Raw genomic sequence first — 24,204 nt, forward strand, 5'->3', positions numbered from 1 at the left:
GCTCCCTCTGGAACTGGGCAGGCAGAGCACTGCCCCGTTTCTGCTGCCTAGTGCCGTGTGTCCTCAGGCTCCGGTCTCTCTGGGGCAGCGCGAGCCGAGCCCAGCCGGGGCTGCGCTGGGTGACTCAGCCGGATGGGTGGAGGTGAGCGCAGTGGACACTGAGCTCAGCGGACAGGGATTTCAGTCCCTGTCATCCTGAGCTCCACCTGGGGGCCTTCGCCGGCGCAGAGGTCGCCTTCTCACAGAGCTGGCCGCTAGCCACCCCTTATCCGGGGCTTCGCCCCCCTCCCAGGCGAGCACCATCACCCTGGGGGACCTGGGGCTCTCCCTGGAGGAGGAGCTGGCCAGCCCCGGGCTCTTGAGTCTGGAGGAGATCTCCGAGAGGTATGAGTCCTGCCACCTGGCGTCTGCCACATCCGTCCCCGAGCAGGATCCCCCTAAGCCCTGGAAGCAGCTGGAGCAGTGGTGAGCCCGTGTGGAGCCAGGGAGGGAGAGCCACGCTGCCTACCGCCCCCACCCCCGGCACACGCGGCCCGACTCAGCCTGCTCCTCGCCCTGGCCAGGGTGGCCGACCTGCAGGCCGAGGTGGTGTCCCTGCGGGAACACGGGGACCGCTGTGAGCCGGCCATGCTGAGCCTGCTCCGGGAAATGCTCCGGCTGCGGGCCTGCGTGCAACTCCAGGACTCGGAGCTGAAGAAGCTTCAGCAGGACCTACGGCGGGTGGCCCGGGCCCCCGAGAAGGAGGCCCTCGAGGTCAGCTGCCCGCCGTCACCACCCCCGGGCGGGGCTCCCCGGCCCCTGTGGGTCCCGGCCGTGCTGTGAGGCTCAGCCTGCCCTTCCTCCTTCCAGTTTCCTAGCCCCCAGAACCAGACCCAGATGCAGGCCCTGGACAGGAGGTACCCCACACCGATGGCCTGGGCCCCAGCGGGGAGGTCAGGGGCTTTGGGAAAGCGGCGGCTGGGGCGGGAACCTGGGGTCCCGGTCGCCTCGCTCTGGTAAGCAGCGTGTATCCACGGCCCAGCCCGAGAAGTCTGGGTTTGCATGGGCCGTGGCACCTGCAGAGAAAAGGGCAGGAGACCCGTTGCCGGGGCCCCTGGGCTGGGACATGAACCCCAAAGGCGGCCAGAAGGGCGAGCCAGGCAGGCCCCAGGCAGAAGCGGCTCTTGCGTGCCAGGCTGGTGGAGGTCCGGGAAGCCCTGACACAGGTCCGGAGGAAGCAGGCGCTCCAGGACTCTGAGCGGAAGGACACCGAGCAGGAGGCCAGCCTCAGGTGGGCCCCGCCTGCCTCCCTCCTTGGGGGCCGGCTCTGAACTTCCCACGTGTGGTCACGTGGGTAGGAGGCACCGAGGCAGGGAAGGCGTCCCCTGGCCCTTGGTGCCACGCTGCTGGTCGACAGGGTGGAGGGCTCGGACCCCCCCCCCGGACCCTCTGTGGGGAAAAGAGAGTTAGGTCCAGAATCCCTACCGCTCTCTTCCCCATCAGTCACACTCATCCAAGCCGCTGTCACGTCCCCGCATGGGTACGCGGAAGTCAGCGGCTTATCCTTGTCTGTGTTTGCCCAGGTGGCCTATAGGTCAGCCTGGGCCCCCCCCGGATGCAGGCCTGGCCTCGAGAGGGACTCTCAGTGTCCGGAGGCCCCGAAAAGTTCACGGTAGCCCCACAGCCAGGCCCTCTGGCCGGCCGGGCTGCCGTGACCCTCGCCGTTGCCCTAGGTTGGCCGAGCTGGCCGGGAGGCTGGAGCAGGAGGAACAGTCCCGGGAAGCGGCCTGCAGCGGTCTGCAGAAGAGCCAGGAGGAGGCGAGCCAGAGGGCAGACCTTGAGGTGGCCAAGACGCAGGTACCAGGAGGGAGGCCGGGCCCGGGCAGCCAGGCGAGCTGCCACCAGGAGGGTCCGTCAGAAGAGACCACTGCACCTGTAGCCCGTGTCCTCCCCGCCCACGTGACTGGGCCCACGTGGTCCCCCCACGGTCCTGCCCCGTCCGGTAGGTGGCCACCAGCCACAGGTGGCTTCGTCTGTGGAAATGAGCTAACATTTTAGGTCCCTCGGTCACGTGAGCCACGTTCCAGATGCCCAGTAGCCGCACGTGGCCCAGGGCTGCGATTTGGGAAGCGCTGAGACCGAGCTCATCCTTCTGCACAGATGACACCTCAGTGGCCCTGTCTTAGCCCCCGCCCCTCACCCCCCCCTCCTGTGACCAGCACCCAAATCAGGACATAGGACGTCGTAGCCCTGAAGCCCCTTTCTCGGCCATCTCCCGGCGTGGTCCCAGCCCTGGGCTGGTCAGGTGCCCCCGCTGCGTGAGACCCTGGGAGGCAGGGCAGGGCACGGGAGGCACGTCTCCAGACCCAGCCTCTTCGGCTCTGCAAACAGAGACCAGGGCCTGCGTGGGCCAAGTGCTCCCAGCTGCTGCCCACATAGCTCGGCTGCCCAGCTTCGGTGGCCTCCCTTCCTCTGCCCTTCGGGAAGGTGGCGTCTTGGTTGCATCGAGACCCTGCCCACCGCTGCGGCCAGGAGCTCCGGGAGGCACTCACTGGCCCTCGGATTCCTGACATGCCAGGCGGGTTCCGAGCGCCCGCGTCTTCCCCAAGCGCTCTCGGGTGCCCGGTCAGCAACCTGTGGCCTCCGCCTGGTTCTGCAAAGCCCACTCATTTACTGTCGTCCGCTTCTGCTTTTGCGCTGTAACCGCAGAGCGGACGGACTGAGGCACAGACCCTTGGGCTCTCACAGAGACCGTGTGCTGACCTGCTCCAGAGCGCCCCGTGTGCAGGGGCAAGGCTGGCGGGGCCCAGGGCACAGCTGCCTGCAGGGAGGAGGGGGCAGGAGCCCGGAGCTCGGAGCGTGTGTGGTCTATGCACGCACGTCCCTGTGTGCGCACATGCGTGTGGATGTGTGCGAACGTGGAGCATGGAGTGCTCCCGTACTTACTCGGCTTCCCGCGCGGAGGCTCCCGGCTCAGGATGCGATTCCCTGGGTGTGGCATCTGGTGGTCACCACGAGCGCCAAGTGTGTTCCGGACCCTGTAGACCCTTCGCAGCCCTGGTGCCTGGCGCTCTGGGGGGAACGCGTGGCCCCCGCCCGCCACGCTGGCCTTCCTCAGGAGGGTGCGGTAGGCCCAGCTCTGCGAGGCTCGGGGGCAGTGGGGGACACAGGACCCAGAGCCCCCTCTGTGATGGGCCCGGTTGGGCAAGAAAGCAAAGAAGTCCGAGATGGCAGGGGGGCCGGGGGCGGACGTGGCGAGGAGGGAGGTCCGGCCCCATGGCGGCCGCGCTGACCCCCCGCAGGCCCAGGTGACCAAGCTCGGGGAGGAGATGAGCCTCCGCTTCCTCAAGAGAGAGGCCAAGCTGTGCGGCTTCCTGCAGAAGAGCTTCCTGGCCCTGGAGAAGGTGGGAGCCCGCGGGCCTGCGGCCGGGCCAGGTCCCCCACAGCCCCACTCACGGCAGGCGGGGGCGGGTCTCCCCACAGAGGATGAAGGTCTCGGAGAGCGCCCGGCTCAAGGCGGAGGGCAGCCTGCGGGAGGAGCTGGACAGCAGGTGGCGGGGGCTGCAGGAGCTGGCCGAGGAGCGCGTCCGGGCCCTGCAGGGGCAGCGCGAGGTGCGCAGTAGGGGGGCAGGGGCTGGGGGTGGCCGGGCCGGGCCGGCCGGCGCCTGGGCTCAGGGCCACTTGCGCACAGCAGCAGGAAGCACGCCGCCTCCTGGAGCAGTGCCGGGGCCTGGACAGGGCCGTGGTCCAGCTGACCAAGTTCGTACGGCAGAATCAGGTGTCCCTGAGCCGCATCCTCCTGGCCGAGCAGAAGGCCCGGTGGGTGTCCCAACCCCTTCTTCCCCCCGCCCCCGCTGATGGGGGCTCCCGTCCCCCCCACGGAGGACTCAGCGTGCCCCACTGTACACAGCCCCCGTCCTGGTGGGCCCTGTGACCCTTCTCTGCTCCCCGGGTCTCCCGGATGGCTCTGGAGCCCGCCGCCAGGCCTCCGCCTTGACCCAGCGCCTCGGCGGGCAGGCAGCCTCGGCTGAGGGGCAGTCTGTCTGGGCACCAACCCCCAGGGACGTCAAGGGGCACCTGGAGGAGAGCCGGGCGGGGGAGCTGGCCACCTGCCTGCGGGAGGACCTGAAAGCCGTGCAGCTGGCCGGGGAGCTGGCCCAGCGGAAGGTGCACAGCGCGCTGGAGCTGGTGAGGGCCGCGGGGCCCGGGTCGGTCTCCCCGTGGGGCCCCCGCCTCCCCAGGTGCCCGCACTCAGCCCAGCGCCCCGCAGCAACGAGAGAAGAGCCGGGCCCTGGAGGTGTCGCTGGCCGAGCTGGAGACGCAGGTGAAGGACCTGAGTGACCACTTCCTGGCTCTGAGCTGGAGACTGGACCTGCAGGAGCAGACACTGAGCCTTCGGCTGAGCGAGGTGAGCGCGGAGCCGAGCGGAGCGCGGAGCAGGAGCGGGGGGGGGGAGCACGGAGCAGAGGGGGGTCACCTGCACCCCACACCCAGCCCCAGCCATCTCCAGTGCCCGAGCAAGCAGGCCTGACAGGCGGTCCCAAACCTCCCGCCCCTGCCCAGCTGCTGTCCACGAGGCCCATGGTGGCCCCGACCACAAAGCGGATTCCAGAGGGGCCGGCAAGGTGGCCTGGCCCTTGGGTTTTTTCCTCTTTCTAGTAACAGTGTCGTTGACCTTTAATTCCCACGCCCTAGCGTCCACCCTTGGAAAGGGTGGGGATCGCGGCTGCTCGTGTATTCAGGGTTGGACAACCACCACATAACTCGTAGATCCTTCCTGTCACCACAGAGGAAGCCCTGGTGTGGCTAGGGGTCACTCCCTACCCCGAGGCCCCTGGCGACCGCTGATCTGACGCCCGCCTCTGCGGATTTGCTTGTTCTGGACGTTTCCTATAAATGCTCCCATACAGTGTGTGACCAGCTTATCTTTTCTTCCGCTGATGGACACTGCACCGCCCCCTGGTCTGGCCACGGAAGGCGCTGCTGTGAATACACGTCCACCCTTCCACTATGGGGCGGGGCCCCCCAAGCCTCCCAAGGCCACATGTCCACCCTTCTGCTATGGGGCGGGCCCCCCCCCCCCCAGGCCTCCCGAGACCCCTCCCCTGCAGGTGTGGGCAGGCTGCCCGTTGTGCCCTTGCTGACTGACTCCTGGCGGGCTCGGGGCCAAGCCAGGCCTCCTTCTTCCGGATATGGCTCTGCCCAGCCTGCGGGCCCTGCCCGGGGTCCCCGGGTCCCTGGAGAGTGGCTGTGTGCTGACTGGGTGGACGAGCTCAGAGTCGGCCCCCTCCGGAGCTCTCTGCTGCCTGGGTTCAACTCTGGCTCCAGTGGGCCCCGTCCATCCATCTGTCCCCCCTCCCTGTCCCCGCCGTGTCCTAGGCAAAGAGAGAGTGGGAAGGCTCAGAGCAGAAATCCCTGGAGGGCCTGGTCCGCTGTCAGAAGGAGGCTGAGGCGCACCTGAGGGAGGTGCGGGAGCGAGTGGACAGCCTGCCGCGGCAGGTGGGTGAGGGCCGGGCGCCCCGCCTCCCCCCACCCCACCCTGCTGTGCCGCCCCGGCTGCCCGCCCACCTTGCCTCTGCTGCAGATAGAGGCCGTGTCCGACAAGTGCGTCCTCCACAAGAGCGACTCAGACCTCAAGATCTCAGCCGAGGGCAAGGCCAGGTGAGGCCCCAGCTCCTGGCCTCAGAACGGCCCTGCCGTGTCCACAAGTCTCCTACTCCCACAGCCCCCCGCATCTCCCCGGCTCTGCGCTTGGCCCCACCGGGTGCAGCCCACACGCATCCTCCACTTGGCCTTCTGTCACCCCCTGGGGTCCCCCCAGTTCCCGCTGGAGGGGTGGCAAAGCTGGGTGCCCCCTCACGCCCTGCCCTCTTCCCTCTGCACGCCCCGGGCCTGGGACCCCCGCCCAGACCCTCCTGTTCCTACAGGGAGTTCGAGGTCGGGGCCGTGCGGCAGGAGCTGGCCTCTCTGCTGTCCTCTGTTCAGCTGCTCAGGGAGGGCAACCCCGGGTGCAAGATCGCGGAGATCCAGGGCAAGCTGGTCACGGTACCCCTGAGCCCCTGTGCCCATCACACTCGGCAGAGGGGCCCCCAGGGAGGCCCCAGAACCAAGACACCCTGAGCGGGGACACCTGTCCAGAGTCCCCAGACGCTGGGCTGGCAGCAATCACGGTGACAGGCGCCGGCTGAACCCTGGGCTGAGTGACGCGCCCCAGATCCCACATGTCACGGGCCAGCTCCTGCCTGAGTGACGGGGGGACGGGGGTAGGGGCCAGCCTCAGGCCCGAGGGTTCGCCCCGCCCGACAGACGAGGGCCGTGTTTAGTTTCAGAACCAAATAATGAAACTGGAGAACAGCATCCAAGACAACAAGACCATCCAGAACCTCAAGTTTAATACAGAAACCAAGCTGGTGAGAGAGGTGGCCCCTCCGTGGACCCTGCCCCCCCTCCCGCCTCCCCGGCACAACCTCTGGCTTTGTGGCCTTCCCCATGTCTGTCCATCTGCGTGTCTGGCCTGAGCGGGGTTTCCCGGTAGATAAGACCCTGGTTTGTCCAGAGGGAGATAAATCCCGTCTGCTGTCGGGCCCCCTGTGGCCAGATTCCTGCGTTCCCGCGCTGGCCCCTCCTCACGGTGCCCTTGTCTGCAGCGCGCGGAGGAGTTGGCCAGCCTGCGTGAGAGCGTCGTGCGGCTGTGGAGTGAGGAGGGCCCGTGGGCGCTGACGCTGGGCAGCAGGAGGGTCCTCGGGTCCCTGGTGAGGCAGCGGTTTTTCATCAAGGACGCGGCCCCGGGAGAGGCGGTCCCCATGAACTGCTGGGGCGTGTACCAGGCCGTGAGGTGGGCAGGGAAGCCGCCCTCTGGAGACCCCTCCAGGTCAGGGTGGTGCCGGGGAGGCCCCGAGGTCAGCAGGCGTGAGCCGCGTCTCCCGGCAGGTGGCTGCAGTGGAAGGCGGTCCTCATGAGCCGGGTGGCGCAGCGGAGGGCGAGCGTGGTCTCGGAGAGGTCCCTCTGCCAGGAGCCCGCCCGCCCGCTCACGTCCGCATCCCTTTCCCGGAAATAAACGTGCCAGCTCCTGTTGCTGTCGGAGTCCAGAGTCCCCTCCCCCAGGAGCGCGAGCCCAGTGAGCCCTCCACCCAGGGCTTTCCTGGGCCTTCCTGCCGACGGCCGTGGCGTCCCGGGGCCCCAGCCACTCACTGCAGGCCTCCTTGAGGGCCAGCTGGCCCGGGTCTGGGGTCCCCTGGGTCACGCCCGCGCGGTGGCCAGCACAGGAAGCAGCTCCCCCTGCCCCGATCTGGGGAGCGAATGTCGCGTTTGCTCCCACGCTCGGGGAGTGCCCTTTCTTCCCGCCTCCAAGGAGGCCCTCGCTCTTCCCTCCCACGTGGCTGGCCCTGCCACCTGCCTCGGGGCCTCAAGGAGGGGCAGCCCCAGGACCGGGCGGTGGGCAGGTGGTGGAAACAGCTGCCCTTTGCTGCCCACCTGGGGCCTCAGGGATGTCTGGGTGGCGAACGGCCTCGCCCAGAGCCAGGCACAGTGTGTAGACCCCCTGAGCACACGACCTCTGAGGGGCTGCGGCTCCTGCCCGGGGGGGCCTCTGCTGGGGGCCGACTCCCTGGGCCTGCCAAGTCCCGACCTGAGCTGGCTCGTTCTGCTGGCTGCCACCATGGTTGGGGGGCCCCAGGGGCTCCTCCGAGAGAGCAGTGACAGTCCAGACGCCTGCTGCTCCAGCCCGCCCCCCACCCCCGACCCCGGCCCACTCGCTAGGCCTCGGCTAGCTGTACCCCATCCAGGGTCTGGGGGCCTCCGCCGGGCAGTTCGGGGCCGGTCTCCGCAGACCAGCTGGCCAGCAGGTCGCTGAAGTCGGGCGTGCCGGGGCGGAGCAGGCCCAGGGGGCCGGGCGCCGGCTCCTCCCAGAAGGAGACCGGCAGCTTCCTCTGGGTCATGGGGACGATGTGGCCGTACTTGCGCTCCAGCCGTAGCCGGCGGCCGGCCGGGGCCCCGGGCCCTGAGTACTGCCGCAGCCCGTAGTCAAAGAGCTCGGCCAGGGGCCCCAGCCCGCGTGCCTGCCCCTCGGGACCCCTCGGGGAGAGGACGCCGGGCTCCATAGCCTCCTCGCCACCGGGGGGCCCACCCGGAGCCCGGTTCACCAGGTCAGCACAGCGGAGGCCCTGGGCTGAGCTGTCGTCCTCACGGATGTCACGGGTGTCCGGGTCCTGCCCCCTGTCCTTGCGGCCAAAGTACCGCTGGATGTCGCCGCTGATGAGCTCGGAGAAGCGCAGCAGCTGCAGGGGGTTCTCGGGGCTGCTGGGACCCCGGGAGGCTGCTTCTGGGGCCCAGCCTGAGGCCTGGGGGGCTGGGCTGCGGCCCTCTGGCCCCGCCCCCTCCAACTCCTCCTCCCCCTCCTCCCCCTCCTCCCCCTCCTCCTCCTCCTCCTCCTCAGAAGTCTCTTGGGGCTCCGGGTCTGAGGGCAGGAAGGGCCTGTGGGTGGGCAGGGGCAGCCGGAAGTCGCAAAGAGGCCGGATCACGCCTGCGGCCATCTCCTCAAGGCCCGAGCTTCTGGGGACTCTGGGGCAGCAGGTGCAGCTGGGGAGGGAGGCGGAGAGAGCACAGGTCGACCGTCAGGTCCCCAGGCCTTGCAGCCACACTGGTGCTTACAGAAGGTGTCCTGCTCAGAAGCTGGTGAGGTTCGCAGAGAGCCTGGGACCGTGGGCACCATGGGCGGTGGGCATCGCAGGGGTGGGGACCAGGAAGCTAAGGGGTGTAGAGGTGGCTCTGCTGGGACCGTGGAGATGGGGCAGGTGGCAGGCGAGGGGAGTGCCAGCCCAGGGGAGCAGAGCCCTGGTCCCAGCATGGAATCGCCCTGGCTCTTGATGGGACAGGCCCGCCGAGGTGGCATCTACCCAGGTGCTGGCAGGGGGGCCCCCAAGATGCCCACACTGAGCCCGGGAACTGGGCCTGACTGCCTCGGCCAGCCCGCTGGGTCCAGGGCCCAGAGCCCTTATGGCTTCGGGGGGCCTCGGGGGCTTAGGGGAGGCTCAGAGCTGGGTGCTGTTTCTCCCATGCTGTCTGATGGGTCCCAAGCTTTCATCTGTCTGCTCCCTGGCCGGGCACCTGGGGTTTGACAGGGTCAGCAGGTCAGCAGGAGGCAGGGAAGGTGTGGGGTGGAGTTTGAGGAGGTGGGGGGGGGGCAGGTGCTGGCCCTCCCTGGCCTGATGCCAAAGGGGGTTGACTCTGAGCTTCGGAGCGGTCACCCCCCGGGGGGTGGTGCCCTCGCAGCGGGCAGGCAGGTGGTGAGCCCTTTTGCCTCCTGGCAAAGCACAGAAAGGGAGGGTGACGTGGGGAGAGGGAGAAGGGGGTCCCCAGGTGGTCAGAACCCTCACCCCAGGGAGGCTGGGTGTCACTCAGGGCCAGGCGGGCCTGGGGAGGGCAGGGGCCATGCTGTGCTGTGGCTCCTCCCTGCCAGGGGTCCCGTGGCCCCAGCTTGGGCTCCTTGGGCTCCTCCTCCTTCAGCCGCACCCCTGTGCCTCAGCGCCGCCCTCCCACCCCCCAACCGACCTCCGTGGCCCCTGGTGGGTGGTCCCCACAGCCCACTTGGCGGGAAGGGCCCGCAGCCTTCCCGGGGAGGGGGGGGAGGCCGCATCCCGCCCGCCACGCCACCCGGTGGGGCTCCTACCTGGAGGCCTGCAGCTCCCGCGGGGCGGGCCCGCCTCCACCTGGGCTCCAGCATTTATAGCTGCGCTCCGAGGCCGGCCGGGCTGGCAAATATTTGGCGACTGCATTGTCATCGCAGACTGGGCAAATAGAGCCCGTTTGCTTTAGCGCCCGGCAACCAGGGCCCCGCGGGGGGAGCCTCAACCTGCCCGGGGACCGTGGAGTGTTTGCCGCAGGCCCAGCTGGCTCACACCCGGGGCTGAGGGCCCTTATCTCCGCCACCGACTGGGACCCGGACCAAGCTTTGTCAAATAGGCGGAAAATTAAATTTCATGCTATTTTGACTTCTGGAGTAGCCCTTCTCCAGCGCACATCCTGCCCGGGCAGTTCTCTGGGTAAACGGCGCTGCAGGCCGGCAGAGGAAGCTGCGGGACCACCAGCCCCCGTGGTGGCCTCATGCGGGGGGGGGGGGGGCGGCCCTGGAACCCCCACTCAGCCCCCTCTAACCGCCAGGCCTCGCTGGCCCTGTGAGCAGTCTCATCCCTCCCCCAGCAGGACCCCCGGGGGCCCCACATCCCGGCCCCCTCCCCCGGCTCCCATGTCCCACAGCTGCAGGCGTGTCCCTGCCCCACCCCCGACACAGGGCTTCACCCCCAGGGTCCAAGCTGAGATGACCACTCTTTCCCTGGTGCCAAGCTTTTTTCTGGGGGGCTTGGCGCCCACCCCACCGCACCCCCACCGTGGAGCGTGCTCCCCCCCCTCGGGTTACACCATCAGCAAGGCCCCAGGGGGACTGTGCGTGGTGCTGCCCGAGAGTCCGGGGGCCCCCCCGTAGTCAGTCACCCAAACTGCGGGTGGGAACCCGTGCCACGCTTCTCCCCCACCGTCTGCTGCGGCGCTCCTTGGCGGTGACTGAGTCCCGGCAGCCTCTGCCGCCATCCACACAGGGCCACGTCCCATTTCCTCCCCTCTTACAAGGACGCCCATCGTTGGATTCGGGGGCCGCTGGGCTGCAGTCTGACCTCATATTCGTAACATCTGCAAAGACCCCGTTTCCACGTAAAGTTCCGTTCCGAGGTTCCGGTGGACCAGAGACAGCTTCTGCCGGGTGCTTTGCTCCCCTGGAGCTCCCCCACACTGCCTGCTGGGAGGACTCCAGGGTCCCGTCTGCCACGGCTCAAAGCCACCACTGCTTTGGGCCAGCCAGGTTCTGAGCACAGGACAGCGGCCCCCTCCCACCCCGGCATGCACCTGGCCCCTAATGTCCCTTCCAGCTCCCTGGGAGGGTCACGATGCCCTCCCGTCCTCCCCGGGCCCTTGGCCTCCGCTCCAGGCTCCGTTCCCTTCAGGCAGGGGACAGCCCCCGTCCCATCCAGTGGCACCCCGTTACACACGGGGTGTGGGCACAGACCCAGGCCTTTCCTGCAAGTGGGGGCCGTGGGTGATTGCTGCTGGTCATTTCCCAAGCACCTGGAGGGCCCAGTGCAGGAGCCCCTGGTCAGAACCCCCAGCTCTGGGGGACTCAGGGAAACGAAGCCATCCCCCCGGGCCAGGCCGGTGACTTGGCAGGGGCAGACCTACGGAGCTGCCAACATCCCGCAAGCAGGTGGTTCACCGGAGGCAGGGCCCCTACGCATGCCAGGGGAAGGCTGCAGGCCTCCCTACGGCCTGTGTTCACTGACCGGGGTGACGCCAGGCCCCGGGCGGTCCGTGTCGTGAGTCCAGTCTACATTTGGACCTCAGTCTGCTGTGGGGTGGCCCAGCACAGTCCAGCAGCAGCCCTCTGGGACAGCCCAGGACCCCAGGGAGGGGCTCACCAGGTGTCCGGACTGGAGCCGCAGTGTCCCCTGCAGCTCGTCGGGAAGGACTGGGGCCCGGGCCCGGGAAGGGGGTCAGCTGGTGCCGGCGCCCACCCCACTCAGTTGACCAAGGTGGGCTGCGGGGACCCGAGGGGAGTGCCGTCTGGGTGGAGCCTCCAGTCCTCATGGGCGCCCTGCCCCAGGCTCTGAGCAAGGTGAGGCGTGGCCCTGCCCTCGAGGAAGTCCCAGCCCTTGTGACCAGAGATTGGCCTCCTTCGTGAAGCCAATTGCTTGGCACCGATGGGACCACAGCTCACTCGGCCTGTCCATGGGAAGCGCAGGGGATCCAGCAGAGAGGACAGCCTGGAAAGGCCCAGGCCACAGGGAGCTGGCACCCCCATGGTTGGCTGGCCCCACGGACAGCCCCGCCGTCATCCCCGGGGTACTGTGGGCATGTCACTCCACGTGGCAAAGGGACCCTGCAGACGTGATTGTGGATGATCCTGTGGGTCCAGGGTCATCGCGGGGGCCCTACAAGAGAGGAAGCTCAGGGCTGGAAGGGGAGACGTGACCACAGAAGCAGGGTCACTGCCGGCTTTGAAGGTGGAACGTAGGGGCCTCGAATCCGGGATACGCAAGCAAACGGCTCTCCCCTGCAGGCACCTGGATTGGGGGCCGTTTTGGACTTGCGACCCCCAGGACAGCACGCTAGTCACCAGCGTTGTTCTGAGCCCCTCTGCCTGGGCTCAGCAACCACGGGACGCTCACGGCCGGAAGCATGGGCTGGAAAGTGGGGTTGGGTGTTGTGCAGGGCCTCCTGGCGGGCAGCGGAGCTGGGCCCTTCCTCCCGGCCACAGGAGGCCCAGGCCGCCTGGGCCCTCAGCCATGCCCTCTGTGGCCGGAACAAATCTCAGTGTGCGGACGGGCCCATGACGGTCACCACCCCCCCCCCCCCCCCCGCCAGGGCCCACTCCTTCCTGATGGCCCTGTTTCCCTCTACCCCACAGGCCTACTTCTGCATCCTGGCCTCTGGCGCAGGCCCCTGGTCAGTGGAGCTGGGGCTTTGACGGAGGCTTCGGGTCCTGCAGGGGGCCTGGCGAGGGGATGTCCACTAATGCCAGCCATGGAAGACAGTCCACAATCAGCCAGCTCCGTCTTTCTCTGTTGGCGTTATCTCAATGCTCTATTTCTGCCTGACCAGAGACCATGGAGGACCCCTAGCCTAAGAGGGAGAATTTTAGAGCAGGGGAGACACCGGAGCAGTTAAAGGTTTGGGACGAGGAGCCTGGGCAGCACAGCACGGGGCGGGCATCTGGGCCGGAGGCTGGAGTGCAGGGAGGGCGCAGCTGCTCCTGAGTCTGAGCCACGTGCAAGATGAACCCAGGAGTCCACGAGTGGAGGCTGAACTCCCGCTTTTGTTACTGGCAAGGCTGGGTTGGGGCGCGACAGTCTGGGGGGACCCTGGCCTGGGTCAGTGGACACACTTTCCCAGAATCACTGCCCACACGTGTCTACCCTGGTGTTGGGTGGCCAGGGCCAGGCCGAGTGGCATGGGGGGTCGCAAGCCCCCGGCTGCCCACTGGGACCCCTGGAGTGGGGCCGGGGACTGATGCACTCAGGCTGCCGGGCTTGGACCCCAGCACGTGTCCCAGCACCTGCTCCCTGCCGGCCCCACTGTGGGCAGCGTCAGGCCTTACGGACCTCTGTGCCCCCGCTGCCCCCGTGGTCAGGCCTCGGTCCCCGGGGAAAAGGCCCCGCTCTTCCTAAGGCGTGGGTCTGCCTGCCCCCATGCGCCTCATATAGATCGTCCTGGCGAAAATCAATAACCCCAATATGTCAGCTCACAGGCGGCCTCCGGTGAACCAGTCTTGTCCTCAGGCCCACGAGGGCTGGGCCTCCCCACCCATTAGCGGGACATTAGGCCCCAGAGAGGTTTCTCTGTGTGCTTTGAGATAATGAAGGCCCAGGTGTTGGTGTACGCTCTGACGGGGGAGGGGGGGCTCGAACCCGAGCAGGCAGCGCTGGCACCCGGCCTGGCGTGTCGGGGTCGTGGAGGAGAGGGCTCCAGACACACCGGGCCCCCCCAGACCCACCCGGTTGTGGCTCCACCGCGTCGGAGGGTCAAGGAGATCGCAGCATCTGCGGCCGTCGCTGCCCTCCAGTCACAGGCCACCGGGGCACACGGGTCATTGAACAAGGCGGGCGTAAGCGGGAGTCAGGCCCACCGCGGGACGTGGTGTCTCGGTAGGAGCACGTTGGCAGGGGCTGTGTGGGCCGAGGGGCTCTTCTCTGGGTCCGGAAGCAGGGTGACAGTGACCGCGCTGTCTCCCGGGGGCCGCCCCACAGAGCGCCACAAACGGGGTGGCCCAAGACACAGAAACCCCTCCTCTCGCAGTCTGGAGGTCACAGATCCAAAACCAAGGTGTCGGCAGGGCCGGCCCCTCGGACGGGCCCCAGGGAGAGTCAGTCCCAGGCCTCTCTCTCAGCTTCTGGTGTTGCTGGCGACCCTCGGTGCTCGTTGGCTTGGGGCCGCGTCGCTCCAGTCTCTGCCTGCCTCTTTGCACGGCCTCCCTCGTGTTTCTCTGTGTCTTTTCTCCTTTCCTCAGGGGGACACCGGTCCTTGGATGTAGGCCCCCCCCCAATCCAGGATGCTGTCATCTTAACTACATCTGCAAAGACCCCATTTCCAAATAAAGTCCTTGCTGGAGATCCAGGTGAATGTGAATTTGGGGGGACGTGGTTCAGCCCTGGAGGGCAACCTAATACATCTTCCCCAGAAGGAGGCAGCTGAGGCCCAGCCACAGCTGGAAAAGGACAGGGTCCGACCCACCCGCCGGGACAGGGGGACGTGTTTGAGTGTCCAGATGTGATTGCGGAAGGGTCCTGTTTTGTCGTGAGCCACCGTGGTTCTGGAGTGACCGGAGCCAGTGTTATCCCCTGAAATTGCTTATGTCCAACAGGAGACCCGCCCTGTGAGCACAAGGCCGGCTCCCCGAGATCAGGGGCTTCTGTCCTCTTAAGACTTGGGGCGCCCGGGTGGCTCCGTCGGTTAAGCATTTGACTTCAGCTCCTGACCTGTGAGTTCCAACCCCGCGTCGGGCTCTGTGCTGACAGCTCGGAGCCCGGAGCCTGTTTCGGATTCTGTGTCTCCCTCTCTCTCTGCCCCGCCCCCACTCACGCTCTTGCTCTCTCAAAAATAAACATTAAAACAAAGAAAGACTCTACAGGAACTATGTCTTTTGCATAGTGCTTTCACCTACAATGGACACCGAGTGGCAGTAGGAAGAGGAGAAAGAGGAGGGGTCGTCTGGACACTCTGATTTGCTCATTCTTCATTGTGAGCAGGCACTCCCCCCCTCCCCAGACCCCAGCCTCGAATGCCCCTCAGAACCCGGTGGCAGTAAGGGTGACCCCACTGCCTCAGGGCCGCAGGATGGAAGGGTGTTTCCAGGCCACCCCTTTATCAATCGTAGCTGTCCCAAGACCAGCCACAGACTCCCCAGGCACGGGACCAGTCCTCACAGCGGCCCGAGAAGGGCACGTGACACCCGTTTTACAAGTGAGGCTCGAGCGCCGAGGTCACCTGTCCAAGCTGTCTTGTTTTGTCACCCATCCAGGGCAGTCACCGAGACTGAGATGGGATTCGTGGCCCCCTGGAGGCTGCCTTGACCTGGAGTGATGACCCAGCCCCTACCCCCCTCTCTCAGCTCTGTGCTCACTCTGCTGTCCCAGGCTAGCTTGTGCCCAGTGCCCTCAGCGTCCCCAACAGGTGGCTGCATCAGCCTCAGTCAGCAGCTCCACCCCTAACCTCAGAGCTCCCTGATCTCCGCCTCCGCCAGGAAGACCTCCAGGCGGCACATGAGGGTGATTCTGGCCCATCCTGTGGACCACAGCAGACTCCTGGGGGTCCCTGGGGGTGAGTTAGTTTGGCAGCGATTTGGGGTGGGGTCCTGTGGTTGGCCAGAAGAAAAGCTCGCTAAAGTCATGATCTAGAAGGGAAGCCACTTTAGATTTCATTTATTTATTTATTTATTTATTTATTTATTTATTTATTTATCTAGAAAAAAATTTTCTTGAGAGAAAGGCAGAGACAGAGGAAGAGACAGAATCCCAAGCAGGCTCCACACTGTCAGCACAGAGCCCGATGCTGGGCTCGAACTCCCGAACCATGAGATCATGACCTGAGCCTAAATCAAGGATCAGATGCTCAACCGACTGAGCCCCCCAGGCACCCCCATGCTAGATTTCTAAATCGGCATGACCGTACACGCACTTTGCTTAGACCAAAAGCCTCATTTACAGTCCCCCGTGCGTGCATCATACACCCATCTTGTGAACGGCGGCCTAAAGGAAAACATCTTGTCCTTGAGATACCATCAACGCCGCTTGATGATAAAATTCATGTTGCTGCCTATATGCTGATCTATAATCTTCTGAGCTTTCACAAGATGTAAAAAAAAAGTCTAAAAACAATTCATTCTCCAGAACACTCTCTTCCCCGTGAAGATCGCATTTCCTGGGCAGCTGTCCTAACTTGGGTTGGAATAAAACTCTCTGTTTTCTATTATACTAGAGTGTTCTCTCCGGTGAATTCGCATGGGCAGGGTGGAACAGGTGGGGTGGGGCCCAGCGAGGAGGACCCGGGCACACAGGTGCCTCTGTTGACACAGGCACCTCTCAACAGTCTAGCCTGGGCCCTGAGCTGCCGCGGGGCATCCGAGCTGGGCTTCCCCGGGTGGGGAGGACTCCCAGATGTTGTTGAGCTGGGAACACCTCCAGCCTGCCACTCTCGCCCTAATGTCTGGAGAGTGCCTGGTGGGGCGGGGAGCGGGGGCACTGGTCCCGGAGTCTGGTGTTTCTCCAGGAAGCAGGTGCAGGAGAGGGACGCTCCAGAGGGGAAGAAGCTGAACGAGGCAGGTAGCACATCACAGCTCACAAGGTGGCCTCACGATCTGATACTGTCACCAAGACACCCCCCGCCCCCCACGTCCCCACAAGATGATGCCTGGACACTCCATGTAGTCTTCTCACAACACCAAGGCCAGTCTGCCTGGAGGACAAAAGCTACCGTGGCTTCGCTATGAAGCCAGGTGGGGGAAGGGAGCGTGGGGCAGGGAGCCCCGGGACAGCCCGAAGGACAGGAGGGTGCCGCGGGAGTCCTCCGAAGCCTCGGTCCCCGACAGCGGCCCTGGCCCGGAGCGCGGAGACCGGCCGCGCGGTGAGCGCCGGGGTCGTGCCCTGCGGCTGAGGGACCATCGCCAGGAGGCCGAGAGCGACGATCTCGCCCCAGCCCCGCCGTCGCCCAGACACCGGACAGCTCTTTCCTCTTCTGGCTGGGGGAGAACTACATTTCCCGGCATGCCCGTGCGGCCTGGCTTGCGTCAGCCGGCTGCGACGGAAAAGGCCGCCGGGGAAGGCGGGTCACTTCCGTTGCGCGAGCGGGCCCACGTTCTGTAGTCGTGAGCGGAGGCTCCAACGGCTACCGGTTTCCGGTTTCGCGCTCCGGAAGTGACGCAAACGGGCCGCGCCGCCCCGCCGAGCGCAGAGTCAGGGTCGCGATGAGCCGCGTCTGGCGTGCGCCGGCCACCGGGTGAGCTGCGCGCGGCCTCGGAGGGGCCGAGGGCGGGCGCGGCGGGCGGGCGCGCTCACGGCTGTCTCTTTTCCAGGGCTGTCCGGGCGCTGAGGTTCGTGCGCGGGGCTTCCCGACACCTGCAGCCGCCGCCGGGTGTCCGGGCTCAGGGCCAGCCCGCGGCCGAGGCTGAGGAAGAGGACGACCCTAACCGTCCCATTCAGTTTTCCTCCAGCAAAGCCAGCCCGTCCCGCTGGAAAGTGCAGCACTCCCTGGGAGGGGAGCAGCAACGGCCCTGGTGGAGGGTGCTGCCCTTCAGCCTCTCGCTCATGGCTCTGGTGGCCTGGTGCTTCTTCAGGCAGGAGACCAGCACGGACCGGTGGTTGAAACAGGTGTTGGGAGAAGAGGAGCCGGAGCCCGGCGATCGTTCTCAGGAGCCTGGAGCTCCGACCGTCCACCAGGCGAGAACGTAGCGGGGTGCCGGCGGGGGCTAGCAGCGAGGAGACAGGCAGCCGCCCTTGGGCTTCTGACATCGCGTTTGACCGTTTCTGCCTTGGTTACGCGCGTCCCCAGAGTGAAGGACTTGGCACAGCTGGCCACACCGACCCGCGTGGAGGCAGAGCATAGTGTCCACAGAACGGAACCGGCTCTTCGTCTGATACTTGCTGCCCAACGGATACGCCCCCGAGACGTTTCTCTTTCCGACCCGTGGAAAGGGTTTTGGTTGCACTATGTACCGTTGGATTTGGGATGTGTCTTTCTCCAATGCGATCATGTTTCCAAAGCAATTCTGGTGACACTGGCAGTCCAGCGTAACCCAGTCTGCAGGTCGTTTGCTTTCCGAGACAGAATAACTGGGAGAAGAGTGAAACTTTTTGTTTTTTAACGTACCGTGCTGTGTAGAAATAGATGTTCGTTTGACAAACTGACAATAAATTTTAATTTGGTGGTGTGGAATTAAGCCAACCCCCTCCCTTTTTTGCATCTCATTAAAAAAAAAAAAAGGCGGGGGGGGGGGGGCGGGTGCCTTTTAGTCCTCTCCAGTGCCTTTGTTTTTCTGTTTTTCCAGAATAGGAAGTGAGGAAAGAAACCTAAATGTAAATTGTGGGATTTACAAAAGATACCGGAAATAATGAACTTTTCTCGGCTTTACAAAGTCTTATTTTTAGCAAGGCAACAACTTTCTGAGTGGAATAAAACTGGGCAGCATTTTTCGTTTTTTTAAACGTTTTATTTTTGAGAAAAAGCCTGTGTTTGTGCTGGGGGGAGGGCGGAGGGGGGCGGTGGGGACAGAGGATCCCTAACGGGCTCACTGCTGACAGCAGAGAGCTCTGATGTGGGGCTGGAGCTCAGGAACCATAAGATCATGACCTGAGCTGAAGTCGGAGGCTTAACCGACTGAGCCCCCCAGGCGCCCTGCTAGGTATTTCTTTTGACAAATCACAGGCAGGATTTTTGGGTATCGAAATGATACGCTTTCCAAACACTACTTACTAAGAAACTGCTTAATTTTGAATTAACTATGAGGGAAACAAGAGAAAGAGTTTATTCACTACGTTTCTAGCGGAAGGTTTTATTATGTCTGTGGTGCTGAAGTTAACTGGAGGTCTCTTCGATCCGGGTGTTTGCAGACTGGTGGCTGGATGGCAGTGCACCGGCTTCCCGAAGGCTCTCTGCTGCAGGGGTTTCAATGTCGGGCCCGCCCCGGGGAAATTCCGCTTGTGTGGCAGGTGGGATTGATAGAAGGATGTTTATAGATTTATGTTAATTATTTTTATTTTTTTTAAGTAAGCTCGGTACCCAGTGGGCTGGAACTCGTGACCCTGAGATCAAGAATCCCATGCTTTACTGACCGAGCTCACCAGGAGCCCCCAAGTATGTTCATTTTTTGGAGGTAGATCAAGGTTTGGGAACATTGTTATCTGGGAGGGAACAAAGAACGAAGCCGTCCTTTCTCCATCCTGGCACGGTTGTTATATTTAATTGTGAGCTACCCAGTCATTCAAACCAGAACCCTTAACTGTTCCCTTCCCAGCTTTTGTAGGGAATAAAAAAACCTAATGAAAAGAATTTCTGTTGTAATTGAAAGTTACTCTCATATGGCAAAAGCAATGTGATCTATCAGGAAAAGTTAGATGCTGTCATAAGCAAAAGGAAGAGAATCAGAAACACTAATGATGCCACTGTGGGACAACCACTGTGAAAACGACGTATCTTTCTGCCTATAGAAATTCACACCTTTTCAAAACACGACGGTGGGTATTACCGTTTTTGATGGCACATCATACCACACGGGAATAAGTCCTGAGTATCTCCCGGGCGGCTGACAGGGGTTTTCTGGTTCCTGACTTTGCACCCCAGACCCGGGTGGGCTTTGTCCTGAGCAAAAGGAAGACCTGAGGCCAGCGAGTACCGTGCGAGCAGGCCCTCCCCACACCGGGTCTTGGCCGAGGGGTGGCAGCAGACAGATGGAGAGGTGAGCCATGACTTCCGTCCTTTCATTATTCATCCTCGTCCTGGGCTCCTCTTGCCGGGCCACGCGTCTTCAGGGGCTTGTTTGGATGCAGGCCACCAGCGGCGCGGGGCTCTGTTCCCAACAAAAAAATGTCTGCTTACTCCATGGGCTCTTCGTTGTTTTAATTTGCTTAAAAATTTTTTTTAAATATTTATTTTTGAGAGAGAGAGAGAGACATGGAGCGCGAATGGGGGAGGGGCAGAGGGAAAGGGAATCTGAGGCAGGTTCTGGGCTCTGAGCTGTCAGCACAGAGCCGGATGCGGGGCTGAACTCGTGAACCCCAATATCATGACCTGAGCTGAACTCCGCTCAACCAACTGAGCAACCCAGGCGCCCCTTTAGCCTGGTGTTCAAAAAAATGTTTACTTTTTAAAAATTATTTGGGGGGGAGGGGCAGAGAGAGAATCGCAAGCAGGCTCTTCGCTGTTAGCCCGGAGCTGGAGGCCCCCGGGGAACTCCCCAAACATGAGATCATCACCTGGGCCAGAAACAAGAGTCGGACCCTCAATAACCGAGCCACCCAGCTGTCCTGGATTCTTCCTTGAAAATCAGCTTTGATGGTATATAACTCACATGGTGTTCACTTCACCCACTTAAAGCATACAATGAAAATGTTCGCTATATTCACTTGGGGCAGCCATCGCCACAATCTAACTTTGGGACACGTTCCTAACCCCTAAAAGAAAGCTGGGTAGCCACGGCAGTCGCACCCCATGGCCCCCCATCTCTCACACACCCAGCCCCAAGCAACAGGCTCCATTCTTTGCAGCTCAGCACCCAGCCCTGGGGGTCAGAGTCATGGACGAGTGGAGAGCCAGAGTGACCAGCCAGCCCGCGGCCTCCGTGCGGGGGGGACCCGCTGCGGGTGGCGCAGGGTGCTGCGCGGTGGGCCGGGGTCCGCCGGAGCGCAGACTGGGGTGGACGCGGACGAGGGGAGCCCGCGGGGGCGGGGCGGCGCGCTCGGGGCGTGTGCCCGCCGATGGGGGCGCGGCGCTAGGTCGCCCGGCGGGTCTGGGGTCCGCGGGGCGCCGGCGGGGGCGGGGCGGGGGCGGGGCCGGCCGGCGGGGGCGCGGGGGGCTCGGCACGGGGGGAGATCCGGAGGGGCGGGGGCGGGCCCGCCTGGCGCATGCGCGCTGCATTGTTTTGACTGAAAATGCCGTCGGTTTCGAAAGCGGCGGCGGCGGCGCTGAGCGGGTCCCCCCCGCAGACGGAGAAGCCGACCCACTACAGGTCAGTGGCAGGGCCGGCCGCGGCGGGGCCGGGGGACGGGGTGGGGGGCGGCCCCGCGCGCCCCCGGCTCGCGCCCCGCGCCCCTGGGCCTGGGTGCCGCCTCCGGTGCGGCCTGGGGCCCCGCGCCGCCCCCCGCCCCGCGCCCGGGCCTCCGCGTCGCGTCCGGGCTCGGGGCGGCGGATCGCCGTCCGACGCGGGCTGCCGCCGCCTGAGGTCGAAAGGCGGCGCCCAGGGTCTGGGGCGGCACCTGGGGGCGGGGGCTGGGGAGCGCGCCGGGAGGCTGGGGGTCCACGCGCCTCTGCGGGGGAGGGTCGGGGGCTGGGGCGGATGCGCCTGGGGGCGGGGGGTGGGGGGGGGGAGGAGGGCGGCCCCCTGCGCTCGGGCGGCCCCCGCCTGGGATCAGGGATGGCACCACGGCTTGGGGGGTCGGGCGTGCCTGGGGTTGCCGTATCGCGCCTGAAGTTGGGCGTCGCGTCCGTGGCCGGGATGGGGAATGCTGCGGACGGGGTCTGGGGAGTCGCGCCTGGGCTGGGTTTGGGGGCGGCCGTCTGGGGTCCGGGGTCGGACCTAGGGTCGGGAATGGGCAGCCATCTGGACTCGGGCTGTCTCTGCCCCGGGTCGGGGCGTGCCTGGGGTCGCTGTGTCGCGCCTGAAGTTGGGGGTCTCGTCCGTGGCCGGGATGGGCGACGCTGCGGGCGGGGTCTGGGGACTCGCGCCTGGGCTGGGTCGGGGGGTGGCCCTCTGGACTCGGAGTGGGGGCGGGGGTCGCGCCTGGGGCCGGGAATCGAGGGCTGCGCCTGGGGTCCGGGACCGTGCCTGGGATCGGAGGAACACGCTGGGAGTGGGCGGGGGGGGGGGGGGGGGGGGCGGCCGTTTGGGGCCGTCTGCCTTCAGAGAAGGGGCTGCTCTTGAGGTTGGGGCACCCTGGCTTGCGGGGTCCGGTCCCCGCTCCCGAGTCCTCGAGGCCGCCCGCCGGCGGCGGTGGCGGCGGAAGCGACCCGCAACGCTGTTTGTCTTTTTAGGTATCTAAAGGAATTTAGGACAGAGCAGTGCGCCCTGTTTGTGCAGCACAAGTGCGCCCAGCACAGGCCATTTACCTGTTTCCATTGGCATTTCCTAAATCAGCGTCGGCGCAGACCGCTCCGCAGGCGCGACGGCACCTTCAACTACAGCCCGGACGTGTACTGCTCCAAGTACGACGAGGCCAGCGGCGTGTGCCCCGACGGCGACGAGTGAGTGTGGGGCGGGGCCAGCTCTGGCCGCTCTTTCCAGCACCCGCCACCTGTAGAGGGGGTCTGGTCTTTGTGACCAGTGGTGGTGGGCGGACTTTTCTCTACCTCCAGGACTGTGTCTCCGGGACACCCTTTGGGCGCTGCCAACCGACTTGACCTCACTTCCCATCGCGGACCCAGTTCCCCAGGTTTTCCGTATTAGAGACAACCCTTAGGAGGTGCACCTGTTAGGCTTAGGACCGTTTTGTAGTTGCCCCATGTTTTCTGGTTCAGAGAGCGTGTTAAAATGTTTGCTCACCCTGTGCAAGTTATACCTGGAATGTTTACTTCCTTGCAGCATACATATCTAACGTCTTTAAAAAAAAAAAATGATAGGGAAGTTATTTCATTTGCAGACTGTCGCTTATGTAGCACTTTTAAAGTTTAAGAAACCAAGGTTTTGTTTGGGTTGGCTTTTTTCTTACAAGTTTCTTGATGGTGTTATGAACAGATGTATTTATTTAGCAGTGTGTAGAATGGGAAAACAGGGCACGTGCAGGCAGAGTGTATAGGCTTGTAACGGACAGAACCCAGTAACGGGAGGTTTTGCTTTTTTTTCCTGGGCTGTTTGAGGAAGGAGGAGGGCTGGTCCGCCTTTGCCTGGAGGTCAGATAGCATCACTGAGCTCCGGGCCCTCTGAATAACTTGTTCAACTTCTGAACTGCTTGTTCAATTTCTCTTTGGATCCAGGCCTGATCTGGGGGAGGTCCTTTGGGCTCAGTCCCCTGATCCCTTGAAAGGAGTTGCGTCTCCAGGAATGCTCCCTTTTGAAAGAAAAATTTCTTTTAATGTTTATTTTTGAGAGAGAGAGAGAGAGAGAGAGATAGTGAGGGGAGGGGCAGAGAGAGGGAGACACAGAATCTGAAGCAGGCTCCAGGCTCCAAGCTGTCAGCAGAGAGACCAACACGGGGCTCGAACTCGTGAACCACGAGATGATCTGAGCTAAAGTCAGACACGTGACTGATTGAGCCTCCCAGGAGCCCCGTGAAATGCTCCCATCTGAAGACAGCTTTCACTGTGCTGCACTCAGACATCAGAGTGATGTGTGTCCTTCATTTTCCAAAGATGCTTAGGCCAGGGAGTAAACTTTTCGTTCATGGTGATATCATAAGCTTTATATACTTACTGAAATATTTTTAGTTGAGCACCAGAGAGTTCAATAAGATTGTTATTAAGGCAGCTTGACGCTTGCTGGAATAACGCGCCCTTTCTTGGTTAAGATGGTGTTACACTTCTGTGAAGTTTTAAAAGTGCCTTATATAATTGCTTCTTGAACTGATCTTTTCTGCAAACGTGTCTTCAGAAGAAATATGTTTCTCTGGCTGAGGCCTGGAATCAGGTCCCTCATTTCTCTTGGCGATGTCAGTCACCTCTCTGGCCTTGGGTCTTGAGTTCCCCAAGGGGGGAGGCAGTGCTGCTTGACCCTGGTGCGGCAGTCCCGTCACCCGGCGTGTATGACCTCACCCCAGAGCCCTTTATGAAGGACTGACAGTATTCACTGATGCTTTCGGTACATGTAGACAAAGCAAGTTTGAACAGCTGTTTGGGGTTCCAGAGTCTGGATGTCCTGGTATTGATTTGGCCCCACTGTTAGACATCACCTGACGGATGAAGCGTCTGTGGGCGATCATTTCAGCTGGGCTCCATAGTAATTAAATAACAGGCAGTTGGTTTCTTTTTATTTTTATATGTTTATTTTTGAGAGAGCACGCGCAAGCACGAGAGGGGAGGGGCAGAGAGAGAGGGAGACACAGAATCCGAAGCAGGCTGCAGGCTGTGAGCTGTCAGCACAGAGCCCGATGCGGGGCTCGAACTCACCAGCTGTGGGATCATGACTCGAGCGGAAGTCGGATGCTCAACCGACTGAGCCCCCCCAGGTGCCCCCCAGGCAATCATTTATTACAGAAATATTAACGTGTGATCTACATGACACGGAGGTCGTCATTGAGAGCCAGATGAGTGGCAGTTAGGCGCCTGTTTGACATTTTCTGTTTGGGGTGCATCCTGTGACCCTCCATGTAGTAAGAAAGTCACACATATCTTAGTAAAGATTTTGTCACTTGTATCGAGGTTCAGCCTGAAATTCAGGAAGTGTTTGGCAGAGAGCAGATGTCTCCCCTAGGGGTCTCTCCTTAGTAATTACCGCTCAGTTCCATGGGGGAAGGACTTTCTCACCCCCCACGAGTGGAACAGCAC

At 63.6% G+C, this 24,204-nt stretch overlaps 4 protein-coding genes across 10 annotated transcripts in view; 3 read left to right on the forward strand and 1 right to left on the reverse strand.

Moving 5' to 3' along the window:
• Positions 1 to 132: 132 nt before the first annotated feature.
• On the forward strand, positions 133 to 7,053 carry CCDC154 (coiled-coil domain containing 154). The gene is made up of 17 exons (XM_086691837.1): positions 133 to 142; positions 201 to 465; positions 564 to 753; positions 850 to 896; positions 1,175 to 1,270; positions 1,713 to 1,836; positions 3,282 to 3,383; positions 3,463 to 3,591; positions 3,671 to 3,798; positions 4,041 to 4,167; positions 4,250 to 4,387; positions 5,359 to 5,478; positions 5,564 to 5,640; positions 5,907 to 6,024; positions 6,303 to 6,389; positions 6,627 to 6,814; positions 6,910 to 7,053. The coding sequence occupies exons 1-17, from the start codon at positions 133 to 135 to the stop codon at positions 7,034 to 7,036; spliced, it is 2,073 nt and encodes a 690-aa protein (XP_086547963.1). The 3' UTR covers positions 7,037 to 7,053.
• A 106-nt stretch (positions 7,054 to 7,159) lies between these two features.
• On the reverse strand, positions 7,160 to 9,771 carry PERCC1 (proline and glutamate rich with coiled coil 1). The gene is made up of 2 exons (XM_086691656.1): positions 9,647 to 9,771; positions 7,160 to 8,556 (listed from the first exon to the last, which is right to left on the reverse strand). The coding sequence occupies exon 2, from the start codon at positions 8,508 to 8,510 to the stop codon at positions 7,734 to 7,736; it is 777 nt and encodes a 258-aa protein (XP_086547782.1). The 5' UTR covers positions 8,511 to 8,556; positions 9,647 to 9,771; the 3' UTR covers positions 7,160 to 7,733.
• A 7,120-nt stretch (positions 9,772 to 16,891) lies between these two features.
• On the forward strand, positions 16,892 to 18,181 carry UQCC4 (ubiquinol-cytochrome c reductase complex assembly factor 4). The gene is made up of 2 exons (XM_086691657.1): positions 16,892 to 17,013; positions 17,090 to 18,181. The coding sequence occupies exons 1-2, from the start codon at positions 16,982 to 16,984 to the stop codon at positions 17,463 to 17,465; spliced, it is 408 nt and encodes a 135-aa protein (XP_086547783.1). The 5' UTR covers positions 16,892 to 16,981; the 3' UTR covers positions 17,466 to 18,181.
• Positions 18,182 to 20,601: 2,420 nt separating this feature from the next.
• UNKL (unk like zinc finger) overlaps positions 20,602 to 24,204 on the forward strand; it is a 37,695-nt gene continuing 34,092 nt past the window's right edge. For 6 of the 7 annotated variants that reach the window (XM_086691665.1, XM_086691667.1, XM_086691668.1 and 3 more), the window contains exons 1-2: positions 20,602 to 20,737; positions 21,760 to 21,969. In XM_086691665.1, the coding sequence (XP_086547791.1) occupies positions 20,661 to 20,737; positions 21,760 to 21,969 (287 nt within the window). In that variant the 5' untranslated portion in view covers positions 20,602 to 20,660. The remainder of the gene's footprint in view (positions 20,738 to 21,759; positions 21,970 to 24,204) is intronic. The other variant, XM_086691666.1, reaches the window with a different exon arrangement.

Source organism: Puma concolor, chromosome E3 (genome assembly GCF_028749965.1).
Source record: "Puma concolor isolate L17-30 chromosome E3, mPumCon1.1.hap2, whole genome shotgun sequence".
Lineage (NCBI taxonomy): Eukaryota > Metazoa > Chordata > Mammalia > Carnivora > Felidae > Puma > Puma concolor.